Source organism: Mercenaria mercenaria, chromosome 3 (genome assembly GCF_021730395.1).
Source record: "Mercenaria mercenaria strain notata chromosome 3, MADL_Memer_1, whole genome shotgun sequence".
Lineage (NCBI taxonomy): Eukaryota > Metazoa > Mollusca > Bivalvia > Venerida > Veneridae > Mercenaria > Mercenaria mercenaria.
This window is the reverse complement of record NC_069363.1, coordinates 58,516,763-58,531,495: the sequence shown is the minus strand read 5'-3', so window position 1 is coordinate 58,531,495 and position 14,733 is coordinate 58,516,763. Positions and strand designations below refer to the sequence as shown.

The window sequence follows — 14,733 nt, the reverse complement described above, 5'->3', positions numbered from 1 at the left end:
AAACGGATTTAGACTGACTATACTATTATTTTGCTTGGTTGTGTTAAATGCCTCCAAACTATTTCTGCCTTACCTATTACCGATGTGGGTTCAAGCCTTGCTCGGGGCGTTGAAATTCTTCATGTGAGAAAGCAATCCAGCTAGCTTACGGAAGGCTGTTTGTTCTACCCAGGTGCCTGTCCGAGATAAAAAAAAATGTACGGATGGGTACCTTGGGTCTTCCTCCACCATCAAAAGTTGGAAAGTCGCCATATGACCTATAATTGTGGCGGTGTGACGTTAACCCCAGCAAAAAAAAACCCCCAATTTTCTGCATCATGATAAAATAATATTAAACAAAACGAAGAATGTACCTTTTCTGAAGTCTGCAGCCTTATGCCTCCTGGAAGTTATCGGCGTATTATCAAATATTTGTTAAAGGATCATCTTGAGGTCTCCCGCGCACGCAGGCAAATATTACAATCTCATTTGCAACTTTAAAAAAACTGATTTATTACTTTCATTATTATTTATTTAAAACACATTGCATATAATGACTTTTTTTTTGTTTCAGGACAATGGGTTGACACCACTCATGATAGCGGTGAAGGAGAACAAACTAGTTATTGTAGAACGACTTATAGATCTCGGCGTGAACCTTAACGACAGAGCTAAGGTAGGGCTGTAGAATTACAATTTACAGGTGTTTTCTAAACTTCTTTTTCAGAGCCAAGATTGGAATCAGGAAATTTTCGAATGTTTTGATTTAAATGTAAAAACAGGTCAAAAGTATCAATCCAGACATTTGATGCTTTATTTAAGTATATTGACTTGAAGTTTCGGTATGTAATGATTGATTTGTGGTTTTGATATATGTTGTTTGGTTTGAAGTTTCAACATGTGTTAATTGATTTGAAGTTTCGATATATTTTGCTGGATTAGAAGTTCCAATATGTAGTTTCAACTGAAATTGAAAGTAAAAATTACGTCACGATTCGGACTAGCTAGCACCAAACTACTGCGATCAAAGACCTATGTTTAACTGACACCTCGAGCATATGGTACAGTACAATACATACTAAGCGAGACATGCGCCGACTGAAAAATAAGCAACACTTTTAACAATTAAAAAAATATCACAAAATAAAGTTTTACTACACAGATTACATAATGCATGGTCACTCTTTGATGTGCAGATCAAATCTTTTACGATGCAACCAGTTCCCAGCCATTTCTCCTTAACAGTCGTTTCAACATGACAATATATAAAGCGGTTATTTTATCTTTAGCTATCTCATTTGCATCTAAATGAATTTCAAAGCATGCAGCAATTTCAGCAGGTTCTGCATCATAAATTTCTATCATGAAAAGCTTTCCGAGACTTGTACCAAGTGAAAATGCTTAAAAATGTAAAAATTCGTTTGAACATGAAGAGATCTAAAGAGAGTTAACCTTTTACTGCACGTAGGAGACCATCTTTCTGTGTGTGTGACTGCGTTTGCTATATGTAAAGCGCCTTTGAACGGGTTTATCACGAAAAGGGCGCTATATAAAACTGGTATAGTAATAATGATAATAATTATAATAATAATGATAATATAAAAATATTTCCAATTTTAACTGCATTCTGGAACGCATTAAGTGTTCGCTGGACCAGACATTAATAGCAAGTTGCCAACTGACAATATCTGTGTCTCAGAATAGAACTTTTTTTCTAAAAGGGATGGACGAACATTTGAGCACTTGACTAAGTGTTGCATTCATTCTGCCTCCTGCCGTAATTGCTTCGCTCTACGAATTTGTAAACCACTTAAAATGTTCGCCAATTCCTGAATCAATGGTAAATTGTTTATATCTCATAACATATTTCTGCTTTTATCTGCAGGATGGAAGAACAGTTATGCATTATGCTGCAGCCTACGCAAAGGATGACATCGTTAAAATTTTGCTCAACAAGAAAGCGGACATTACTGTCACTGGCGGGGTAAGTGAAAAGCATGTGACATTGTTACAAATGAATAGGCAAGAATAAACATGCTGCCACTTTTTATCCATGTAATAGAATTGATTTTGATTTTTCAACAGAATCACTTAAATCAGTTTCCGAATCATTTGGTGTACATAAAAGGTGAACCACTAGATATATAATATCAGTGTCAGTCGCTCCATTAACCTTAATAACATGTCCCATGTCACAGATGGGATATATATTGGTATCGATGTAAGGACTAAGCCACCATAACATGTTGGGAATTCACCTGGCGGGGATAACTTTTAATTACACTGTTCTGAACTTTGGAACATGACTGGGGTTAGAGCGAGGCACAATTAATTTGTTTAAACTCATAAGTTGTGTTTCTGCAACCGACCGTTTCAAAATAGTGCCCAGCTGTGTTAATTTGGTCTCCGTTTATCAAATTAACTTTTTATTATATTTTTATCAGTTTTGTGTACATAATTATCTATTTCGTTCACGTCTACACTTACGTGTACATACACTGTTTAAACTTTTACATATTTAGCCCAAGGACGAGCTTCCTCTACACCTGGCATGTGCAAGAACGAGTGGGGCGGTCACTGTTGTACAGTTACTACTACGGGCGGCTGTCAAAGATCAGAGATTGTCACTGGACAAGGTGTGCTTTTTGGTCATGTTCGTTATGTAAAAATGTTGAATTGACACCTGTTTTAAACCAGTTACCGATTGCTTTAAAATACACTTTAGAGAAATTGTATTTATCTCTGTTTGTGTGATATCTACTTTTGACAGCTAAAACTTGAGATATCCAAATAATGAAATCGATTTTCTTTTTCATCTGACTGATGTTTCCGGTGATTTTATCAAAGCCGGTGACCCTCTTGCTGTTAATGACAACAAACGAATCATGCATTGATCATATATTGTTTATGTAACATTCAGTGAACACCAAAATACATTCATTGCTCTTCGTTCCTTATAGTATATTCCCAGGCTAAAATAAGTTATTTTACGGAAAACTTAATGATAAAGCTCAATCGAACTTTTGTTCCATGTCTTTGAAACGTCATGGCGTCATTTTTGTTTTCTGACGTTAATTCCGCGCGCTTTGTTTAAATACCCTACTATAAGAAAGTTGTATACAAAGAAAGCATTTCGTTTTGTTGTATTTATTCTATGATTTTGTAATGCATACGTAAGAATAAATGCAAGAAAAATATCGACACTGTTTGTAAATACAGATAGAAATATCTGTTTCTCGGCTAACTCTTCAGGCGTTTACTCGACATAGGCTCGTTACCATATTTTTGTTTTGGCACAGCAGAGCGTCGTTACATCCAAAACAGTTACGCTCGATCCGTATATTTTTTAAGTATCTGCTTCTTCAACTAGTGAAAGATTATTGCAGTGTTTTGCCTACATATTTTATACTTCTAACATGTCTTATACGAGAAAACGTGGCTGTTTCGTAGTTCCAACCTTCTTAAAGCTGCTTTTGAAATACATAAAAAATACATTTCACGTTTTGACATTCTAATGTGGAATATAATTATTCACTGGGGATAAAAATACGTATACGATTTAATGTGATAATATAGTTTTTATAGGACGCCACGTATAGAATTAAATTCTTTTCATCAGATCGCCACTATGTCGGCACGTTCATGCTGCAGTTTTAAAAGCAATTTTCTCAATTATTATTTCTCTAAATTATTCGGAATTGTGGTCATTTTAAAATGTGGCAGGTCTGATATGTACCACATGTAAATAAATGTTGTCGAGACTACCTCTCTGTGAAAGGACTTCGAGGGAGGCTTCATACAAATCAGCTTATCATCTTTAAGTCGTATTTAATTGGCCACCAAAGAAGAACACTTATGCTTAAATATTGTTGCATGCCTCTACTTACCGGAAATTTAGACCGATCGATCAGCTTAGACAATTTACATTGATTCAACGTCAAGGTGTCTTATGTCGTCGGCAATTCTTGCTGTTATTCTCTTACGTAAATCTTTGTGTGCACCAACTCGCACTCTCTTCACAGAAATAGAACATAAATAAGTTGCATATATCGGATGAATAAATGCAATTTTATATAGATATATCGCATTTTCATTTTGGATTTTGGAATGGATAAGCTAGATTTTACGGCGAGTCGGCAGAAAAAGGTCATATATCGCTGTTTTGGTGGTGGAAGTTTTGAAAACTCAGTGTTATGGTTATATCTGAATTATAATTTGCACTGTATAAAATTCTAGTATTCTTAAATTTTCACAGAGGAGTTACATGTATTATAACAAAAAAGTAAAATTACGAGCCATGCAGAATTCGAATTGGACTATTATTCACTATTTCTTTGTATTGCCGAAATTGTCAATTTAACGCTTGTAAAGGTATTTGTTGTAAAATGCCTGTATCAAAAATAGGTTTTATCCTCTATTCGATATATTACAGATTGGTTGTATACCTTTATTTCTGGCTGCTGAAGTTGGAAATGTTGCTGTTTGCAAGGAGATGTTGACGTCACATGTTGAACAGCAGCTAAATATGCAGCGAAAGGTAAAATGTTTTGAATTATTCAGAGCATGTGTTTTTATTCCAAAGAAATACTGTAATGTATTTTCAGCAGTGATGCAGTGTACTTTTAAATTATATAGATTGTATATTCTTCTAATTATGAAGAAATACCCTTTCGTGTTTACCGCAATATGACATTTTTGAATTATTTAGATGCTGTATTATTATTCAGGAGAAATGCCCTATTATGAATGTGTTTACCACAAATGCCATTTCTTCAGTTTTAGAGAATAATTTCTTCAAATCGTTTTTATCTTATACATTGACCATTCTAAACATTGTTTCGAACAACCGCAATAAGTCACACATACATTGTAAATGGCCGGCCATGATCGCTTAATCGAAATTGAACACTATTTATTTTCACTTGGCATGACCACAGAGATCTAAATTAAAGCTGGTTTTTGTTTAAATTCCATTGTGGATGTATTTTTGACATTTTGGTATACAAAATGGGAGAGAAGGTTGCATTTGGTGAAGTGAAAGTCAATTTTAGTATGAGTAGTACTTCCAGGTCACAGCAGTGTGATTTTGATGTGATTTTACAGTAAGCAAATGTGACAAGAGAAATCTCTTTTAGAAAATGCAGGTCCCCTACTTTTCTCTTCATTTTTGTTCTCTGTTTTGTCCTAAGTCTTTAAAATGAAGTAAAGATTTATTCTCTCAAATGGGCTAATTATGTGTGGCAGCTGTTTAAATAGTGTCATTTTATATATAATATATAGGGAATACTATCGAAGCTGACATGACATCTAAGGAGAGAATTTCAAATAAGCTTTCAGCTTCCTACTCAATCCTGTATGCCTTTTTGATATATGTATATGTTGTAAATGAATTGTGATTAATAAAATATTGTTTAAACCAACATATTGTCCGCAACGGCACTTTTGAATTATTTAGATGGTACTTATTCAGAAGAAATACTATAACATGTTTACTGCAGTACCAATTTCGAATTATTTCGATGATGTTTTCTTATTTAGAAAATTTAATCTAACTTGTTAGCCCCAATGACATTTTTGAATTATTTAGTTGACGTACTATAATCCAAGAGAAATACTCTAACGTGTTCACCGCAGTGCCATTTTTGAATTATTAAGATGATATATGATGCATTCCTATTTTCAGGAGATATTACTGCAGTGACACTTTTGAAATTTTTAGATGATTTATTCTGACTCTGGGGACACATTTTGAATAATCAGAAACCATTTTGTTGTAACTTTCTCAAATTTTAGTTATGTCTATCGAGAACGTGAACAATCTAAAATGCCGTTCTGAATCTGAATAAAGTTTAATTCGAATGAGTCATATCTCTATTTGTTGTAATGTATGTGTAGTAGCAATGTTAATCACTTACTGGATTATCATTTGTACTTGTCAAGAACACCTCGTTCTTATTCACATATTAATCCTATTTTGGGATAAGCAAATTTTATAATACATATGTATACAACAGGACAATGGAGACACGGCGTTGCACATAGCTTGTCGTAGAAGAGATATGGACCTTGCTAGACTGCTTGTAGATGCAGGGGCGCCGGTGGATTTACAAAATGTAAGAGTTACCCTTCAGATAATCTCAAACGAAGCAATACCTTATGTAAAGTCATTCTTTTATGAAGATTACAGCAGTAAATGAGCCGCACCATGAGAAGACCAACATAATGCATTTGCGACCAGCATGGATCGAGACCAGCCTGCGCATCCGCACAGTCTGGTCAGGATCCATGCTGTTCGCTAACGGTTTCTCTAATTGCAATATACTTTGAAAGCGAACAGCATGGATCCTGACCAGACGCGCAGTCTGGTCTGAATCCATGCTGGTCGCAAATGCACTATGTTGGTCTTCTCATGGTGCGGCTCAAATCATCATTAAATTAAAAATTTACCCCTACGCACCAAGGAAGTATGAAAATATTCGCTATTGATCATTAAAGTTTGATGAAATCACATGCGCTGTCTCAATGCTCTATATTGATTGTTTTAGAAACTGAATTTCATGCTTTACATAGAAACAAAGTATAGCTCTGCGTGTTGTAGTAACTCTAACAAAACAGTATTAAATCAACATTGTTTATCATCGTAAAATTCCAAGCCATTAATTGCGTTGTTCATATTATTTAGATATCAATATTTAATAACATAAACCTTTTAACCACCTGTTTCTATGTTGTAACATAAAACAGATAACAGTTTATTAGGTGTGACAATTAATATTTCATTGATCAGATTAAAGAAGTAATTCAATATTGAAATCAACTGTCGCAGATATACAGATTAAAGGACGACTGGGAATGTAATTGATGTTTATTACTGAATTCCTTTCTGAAATTTCAGAACGAGGGCCAGTCAGCATTACACATAGCGGCATTTGAAGGCGATGAAGCGATGCTGAAATTTTTACTGTTAAATAAAGCCAGTCCTTACCTCACCGACAAGGTGAGTTATCAAACAAACTGATTTCTGAGTAAAAATTATACTACCAAAATTTTAAGTTTCTTAAAACTACTCCAATGCTTCCCTTCCAACATACCTGATAATTATTACTCAGTTCGAAATGTAATTTTAATGAACTTCCCCCTTTCTTACACAGATTATGTACTACTCAGTGTAAAAATTTGTACGTGTCATGCAACTTCAGTTCCCCATTTATTTATAAATGTTGTGAGAAGTACAAAGCTTTTATTACAAATAATATACTGATTGAGATATCTATATGTTTAAATTACTTTTAAAGTATTAATGCATACCAGGTTTTGCAAACAGAATCGATCTTACACAATCATTTCGTCTTGCGCAACCAATTTTATGTGTTTTGTTCAATCTATTGCAACGATTGCGTTCAACTTGCGTATCATTTGAATCGTTGATCTATGCTGTTAAAGTATGCAGTGAAATGTCAATAGCGCTCTCAGTTCGCGTACAAAAGAAATATGACCTTTACCAATTTGTATTTCAGTATGATCGGAGTCCAGTCCACATAGCGGCAGAGCGAGGCCAAACGCACATAGTGGACATGTTACTAGACAAATACCGGTCATCTTTGTCCGCAAGGACCAAGGATGGCAACACATTAATGCATATCGCTTCAACTTTTGGGCATCCCGATACAGCTTTAGCCTTCCTTAAGAAAGGTGTTCCATTATACATGCCAAATAAGGTAATACTAGTAATGCTATCTTTAGTAATAGTGAAAGGAAAATATGCATTAATCGATGTTCGGAAATGTCTGCAAAACATTTTAGCGGAGTTATAATTCACACACACGCAATGGATGTAGTAGACTTCACATTAGTGTTTCTACAGATTCCATAGCAAAGGCATAATGTTTAACATTTAAAAAAACCTTTGAAAACATTTGAACTTCAAAGAGAAATGCACATGTAAAGTCCATAGACTGTCGTTATAGACTTAAAAAGATGAATATAAGATAAGGATTGTTTCTTTTTTATTCAGTTAATACCTAAAAGACGAAACTATTTTACGATGTTTCATTTAGAACATTCCTTAAAGCAGGATTAACATTTTCATACTACTTTGATTTAGTTTATTAAATTCAGTTCCATACATTACAATTCTGAAACACGTGCGTGAAAAAGCTCTTCAACCAAATTTTGATATTATCAGAGTTTGTCTGTTTATTTGCATTTAAATTTATACTAGACCAAAATTTCATGTTCAAAAATAAGAACAGTTACTTCGTATAGTTTTATACGGTACCCCTATAGTGACATGTTACACACATTTTTTTCAATTAGGTAATGTGAGACTTTTTTTATTTCGTTTAAACGAAATAAGTTATTTCGTTTAAACGAAATCATTTCGTTAAAACGAATTCATTTCGTTTAAACGAAATAAAAAATGTCTCACATTACCTAATTGGAAAAAAGTGTGTAACATGTCACTTTAGGGGCACCGTAGTTTTATGTAAAACAAAGTATTATTAAGTTTTGAATAATAACCGCTTAATAATTGTGTAGCAGTGTATACGGTATAAAAGTGTATAGTAGTCGCAACTTGACCGCGATGGTTGACCTTAGGCTGATTATTCATATCGGTTATTTCATTATAGAAATCAAGGGTGCTTAGGGTAGCCGTGTATATTTATATGTAATTAGTTTGTATACAGTGCAGTATCAAAGTGTATTTACTTACATTTGATCAGTTAAAACTTTCCAAAACACTAATTCATATTTACACAAATTTATATTTCCTTTTTCTCGTGCAGCTCGTGTTTTACGTACACTCCTTTTCAATAATAGGTTGTGCCTCATTATGTATTATAATACAAAGGTCAACCACCGGGGTCAAGTTGCGTCCACTATACTACGATTGAACACCGATCAACTGTTACTACATGAGATTTAATTATGAATGTAGCTCTGTTTATATTTCTATATAAAATTATATTTACACAAGTAAAACACATTTGGTGGGTGTTTTCTGTATTTGGTGAACATATTTCAAGATACAATATCTTAGCGAAAAGTGGGCTCTGGATAACTACAAGCCTTTGCCTATTGTTCTTTATAATGCAACAAAGTTGGGAGACGTATTAAAACAAAATTGTATTAACATTAATACAGTCAGGCGCACTGTGTCTTCACGCTGCTGCAATGAAGGGACATACATCAGTCCTGAAAGCACTTCTACAGAAAGGAATTGCAGTGGACCATAGAACAAAGGTATGAAACCGAAACAGTTTCCGTACTTAAAGTTAAATTCAGATAATTTAAAGTATAATTATACTTGTAAAGCGTTTGCGTTGAAATTTTTCTCTTAAAAAGTGTAAAAGTTTTTTTTTGTAAATTTTATATTGTTCAAATGATAATTCTGAAATATGTGCTACAGGATGGTTATACTGCGCTTCATTTGGCGGTAGAATTTTGCAAACCACAATCTGTTCAGTTGTTGCTAGGTTACGGTGCTCAAGTAGAAGCTAAGGGAGGCAAGGTAAATCAGCTGAAGGATATTGTTAGAATATACTGTTCATTTTGTGTCAATTATGTGAAAACGTTATTTTTACTGACATTAAAAATTAATGTTATCATTTAAGCACATCACAAAATAAACACAGAGTAGTAAAATAGTAAAACTTTGCACTTTTTGTTATATACATATGAATCTTGTTAAGAAGGAATTAGTTTGCTACATACAAACATTCTATAGAAATAATCAAAAGTTTAATTCAATCCATTTTAAGACGCATATATATTACATATTAGAAATAAAATAAAAAGAAAGTATATATTATTTGTTGAATTAAAAACTAACAGATATGATAAGCATGTTCTCACTTGTATAAAACCGTTACCGCCCGTGCACTGCTAAGATTAAATCAAGGGGTTTGTGCTTAAGAGACTAACAGAATAGAATCACTTTGCTTATAGGGCAAAGAAACACCACTGCATATTGCCGCACGAACAAAGGAAGGAGAGAAATGCGCTGATATGCTACTGAAGAGCGGGGCGGATGTTAATGCTGTGAAAGAGGTATTTTATATAAAATTATCATTATAGATTGTTTTTTAAAGTAGGTTTGAAATGAATTCAGTTATTTATTTCCTTATAGGAATATGTATTGATGCTGGAAATGACAGTTTCAGTTGAGTTCAAATATTTTCTGTACAAAATATTTAAGTTGTCAACGGCTGGATTTGTATTACACCTTCCGAAGTTGCATAAAATCTTGTAAAAGTCACATTTTACGTAATGTTTTAAACCTTCAACTGTTAAGTTACACAACTGAAGAGATGGTATATCAATATATCATGTATTTATCATTTCCATTCTTGTATCATACTGTATTATCATATAAAACAGAATGGAGAGACGGCGATGCATATAGCTGCCCGCAGTGGTCAGCAGTCCATGATCTCTGCTCTTCTGGAGGACGGGGCTGATCCAACGGCATTTTCAAAGGTTAGAAGCGCCTCGTGTTTTTCATCAATTGAAATGTTTTTGGCAATGTTGATGATTATTATGAAATTACACTTTGATTTTTTAATTTATATCTTAACATTTAAAGTACCACATGCCCACTGAACATGTTTCCTTTCTTTTCAAACAAACATATTATAGTAAATAAACATGATTAAAGGACAAGTAATTTATACCACAAATAAGGTTTCTATTATAGTAATAATTTATATCTATACTTTTTCTGTATATATAACTACAGGCTGGAGAAACCCCCTTGCACATGGCTGTGCGACATTGTCATCTAGAAGTGGCTAGAGAGATAATTCTTTATGTGACACGACATAAATCTCGTATAGATGCCATAATGCTTGTAAATCAACCAAATTATGTAAGTATCTTGCCTTTATGCTTGTAAATCAACTAGATTGTGTATTTTCCCTGCTGCTAAATGCATCATTTGATTAGATCATGCCAGTTGTTAATTCCTGTAATTTTGCAGTATCAGGTTTAGAATTTCCGTTTTGATCTGATTACAAAATATAACATACCACGTGAACTTTGTATCATATCAGCAATTATTTGAAAATACAGTTATATCTTAGCTGACATATGATAATGTTATATCTTAGCTGACATTTGGTCATGTTTTATCTAAGCTGACATTTGGTACTATTATATTCTAGCTGAATTTTGATCATGTAATAGCCTGGCTGACCTTTAATAAGGTTATATTCTATAGCTGACATTTGATACTGTTATATCCTAGCTGACATTTGATAATGTTATATCCAAGCGGATATTTGACACTGTTATATTCAAGCTGACATTTGATGATGTTATATCCTAGCTGACATTTTATTATGTTATATCCTAGCTGAATTTTGATCATGCTATAGCTTAGCTGGTATTTGATAATGTTTTATCCAAGGGAACACTTGGTACTGTTATATCCTAGTTGACTTTTGATAATGTTATATCCTAGCTGACATTTGATAATGTTATATCATACCTGACATTTGGTACTGTTATGTCCTAGCTGACATTTTATAATGTTAAATCCTAGCTGACATTTGGCACTGTTGAATCCTAGCTGACTTTTTGATGATGTTATATCTTTACTGACATTTGATAAGGTTATATCCTAGCCGACATTGATAATGTTATATTCAAGCTGACATTTGGTACTGTTACTTCCTAGCTGACATTTGATAGTTATATTCTCTAGCTGCCTTTGGTAATGTTTTATCCTAGTGGACATTTGATACCGTTATATCCTAATGAACATGTCATGCCGTTATATCTGACATTTGATATTGTTATATCATAGCTGACAGCTATTTTTGTTTTATCGCTGTGTATTGCTGATATATCCTAGCTGATATTTATTGCTATAATATCCTTGCTAATATTTGGTACTGTTGTATCCTAACCGATATTTAATACTGTTATATTCTAGCTAACATATGATACTGTTATATACCTATATGACATTTGGTATTGTTATATCTAAGGAGATATTGCTATATTATCATAGGTGATAGTTTATGCTGTTATATCCTTGCTGACATTTACTGCTGTTTATCTAAGCTGACATCTAATACTGTTATATCCAAGCTGGCATTTGTAGCTGTTTATGGTTATATCCTATTACATTTGGTACCGTATTTATGTCCTAAGAATTTTATACATTAGTTTACATAGCGTGACAGTTTGCTACTGTCACCCAGCTGACATTCAATGCTGTTTTATACTAGCTAACATTTATTTTTTATCCAAGCTGACATTTTGCACTGTAATGAATATATCCTAGCTGACAGTTATTGCTGTTTTATCTTAGCTGACATTTAATGTTGTTTTATCCAAGCTGACATTTGGTACTGTTATTTCAAGCTGACATTTGAAAGACTAAGCTTGAAGTTTCTAGTTTTCATCTGCTTACTTTATTGACACGTTTTAGCAGAACCATTTTGCTAGAAGTCATTCCTAATGTCAATGCACTGAAGCGGTCTGTTGATTATAACGTTACATTTATTACCACATACGTGTAAAACAGCATTGGTGCATTGTAGAGATTTGTTTAACTCATTCACATTTAAATTGAAACAGAAAGGCGGAATTTTTTTTAAGTAGATAATGTTTTAGGTTTAGCAGATTTACTGCAGCAACACTTTAGGATAATAGATTTTATTGTCTATGTCTGACCATTGCAAAAATAAACGTGACTAATTAACTATCGAATTATGAATATCACTAAAATATGTACCATATTCTACATTTTGCAAATTCTGATTACTTGTGTTGACAGGAAGGTGAGACGTCGGTCCATTACGCTGCTGGCCTCAGTAAAGCCTTAGCTCACGATGAATTTGAAGATACTGACCTCATGAAACTCCTCCTTGAATATAATGGCGATACAAATACACATACAAAAATGGTATTTAATCTTTCATTTCTATGTTAGCACCCGTTTCGCAAAAACGGGACCTATTGTCCGTCTGTCTGTCCGCCGTATTTTGTGTCCGAAGCATAACCTAAAAAAAAAAAACATTCGAAAATTCCAGCTGATCAAACCAAGTTTACTCCTGTCCGGTTAATCTAGCCTTTAATCTAAAAGGACAGAAACATATTGATTTAGTCTGATACCATTGTTATAAATATGCAGGAAGAATTTGCACATTTTCTTACAATAATGTGACACTTTAGTAATTCATGATGATATAATTGCAGACATATGAGACACCCCTGCATTACGCGGCTAGATCAGGAAATGACGACGTCATGTTGGAAATGGTAAAGCATATCGGAGTAATTGACATCCAGAATGCTGTAAACAGACAGGCAAAGGTAGACACAATTAAACCTTTTTTTAATTTTCTGATTATCTTCAAGACAAAAGAACCAATTAAGCCTACAGTAATTTAGACATGGCACTTTATATTCTCAGAAAATTTGTGACAAAAAAGTAGTACACAATATATAATCGATCGTATCACTTCACAACATGAACAACATGCCTGCCTCTATAATCCGTATCTATAGGTATTTTGGTGTTTTTGTTTCAGAACGGATGGTCACCATTATTGGTTGCAAGTGAACAGGGCCATCTTGAAGTTGCAAAGATTCTCCTGAGCCATCATGCACGAGTCGATGTATTTGACGAGGTAAATGGTGCTTGGGTCATAACATTATACACCGTGTCACAAACTGTTCTTGTATTTGCTTTAATTAAATGATTGATGATGTTAATTCGATATTTCTTGGCATTTCCTATTAAAGACACGTTTGGTTCCTGTTTGACTAGAGTCGTATCCGTCTTTCTGTGAGGGTACAATTTTTTTTCAGGCTCATGGAAAAGCCGCTTTGCATCTTGCCGCAGAGAATGGCCACAGTCAGGTTGCCGACATGTTGCTATGGAATAAAGCCTATGTAAATGCCAAATCCAAGTCTGGCATCACACCGTTACATTTAGCAGCGCAAAATGGTTATAACACACTCGTCAAGCTCCTGATACAGACGCACAAAGCGTCAATTGATGCACTTTCTCTTGTAAGTATTCACAGTGACATTATAGTTCGGGGATTAAAGATTCAAGTTAAATGAAATGTTCCAGGATTGTTTCTTAAAATTGTGATTGTAGTTTTCAGTTACGGAATTAAGGACGGTATTCTGAATGAAGGAAAATTTTCATTCTGTAAGATTAAAACAAAGTTAGGGGCAAGTTTTGGAAACCAAATTTTTCTGAAATATTTCTGCATTTATTAATTAGGTAACACACTCTTCTGTCTTTTTGTCTAGGCTAAGAAGACGCCATTACACATGGCTGCTCAGTACGGACGATTGGAGGTCTGCAACACGCTACTTAAGTTCAATGCCGATGCAAATGCTGTCGATGAGGTAATTTTATTGATATTTATTTAATGATATAACAACAGATGTTCTGTAAGCCAAGGGTACATATGACCCGGTGACATGTCTTTCAATTATTTGTTTTTGCTTTAATTAATTCCCCTGATATTAGCAATTGCAAGTATTTATTTAAACTAGAATAACGAAAGAAACAATGAACACAGGTATTATTTTTGTTAATTGATATAGCTTCAAACTTTTTATCTGTTCAAAATTGAAATGTTATCAAGCGGAGATAACAGTATAGCTTGTGTGCCAAACATGTGTGGCCCGGTGAACTCTGCTTGCAATTAAAGTATCAGAACCATGAAACATGACATGTGAATTCTCACACTAGATGACGCATTATCTAATAAAGCATCAAACAAA

General features: G+C 33.8%; 1 protein-coding gene across 1 annotated transcript in view; it reads left to right on the top strand.

Annotated features, from left to right (window-relative positions):
• Positions 1 to 14,733, top strand: part of LOC123524641 (serine/threonine-protein phosphatase 6 regulatory ankyrin repeat subunit B-like) — a 67,069-nt gene that overhangs the window by 36,532 nt on the left and 15,804 nt on the right. The window contains exons 2-18 of the mRNA XM_053538676.1: positions 554 to 655; positions 1,865 to 1,963; positions 2,502 to 2,615; positions 4,412 to 4,516; positions 5,994 to 6,092; positions 6,875 to 6,976; positions 7,497 to 7,697; positions 9,124 to 9,222; positions 9,389 to 9,490; positions 9,928 to 10,029; positions 10,360 to 10,458; positions 10,718 to 10,846; positions 12,764 to 12,892; positions 13,186 to 13,302; positions 13,521 to 13,619; positions 13,801 to 14,004; positions 14,254 to 14,352. Of these exons, the coding sequence (XP_053394651.1) occupies positions 554 to 655; positions 1,865 to 1,963; positions 2,502 to 2,615; positions 4,412 to 4,516; positions 5,994 to 6,092; positions 6,875 to 6,976; positions 7,497 to 7,697; positions 9,124 to 9,222; positions 9,389 to 9,490; positions 9,928 to 10,029; positions 10,360 to 10,458; positions 10,718 to 10,846; positions 12,764 to 12,892; positions 13,186 to 13,302; positions 13,521 to 13,619; positions 13,801 to 14,004; positions 14,254 to 14,352 (2,001 nt within the window). The remainder of the gene's footprint in view (positions 1 to 553; positions 656 to 1,864; positions 1,964 to 2,501; positions 2,616 to 4,411; positions 4,517 to 5,993; positions 6,093 to 6,874; positions 6,977 to 7,496; positions 7,698 to 9,123; positions 9,223 to 9,388; positions 9,491 to 9,927; positions 10,030 to 10,359; positions 10,459 to 10,717; positions 10,847 to 12,763; positions 12,893 to 13,185; positions 13,303 to 13,520; positions 13,620 to 13,800; positions 14,005 to 14,253; positions 14,353 to 14,733) is intronic.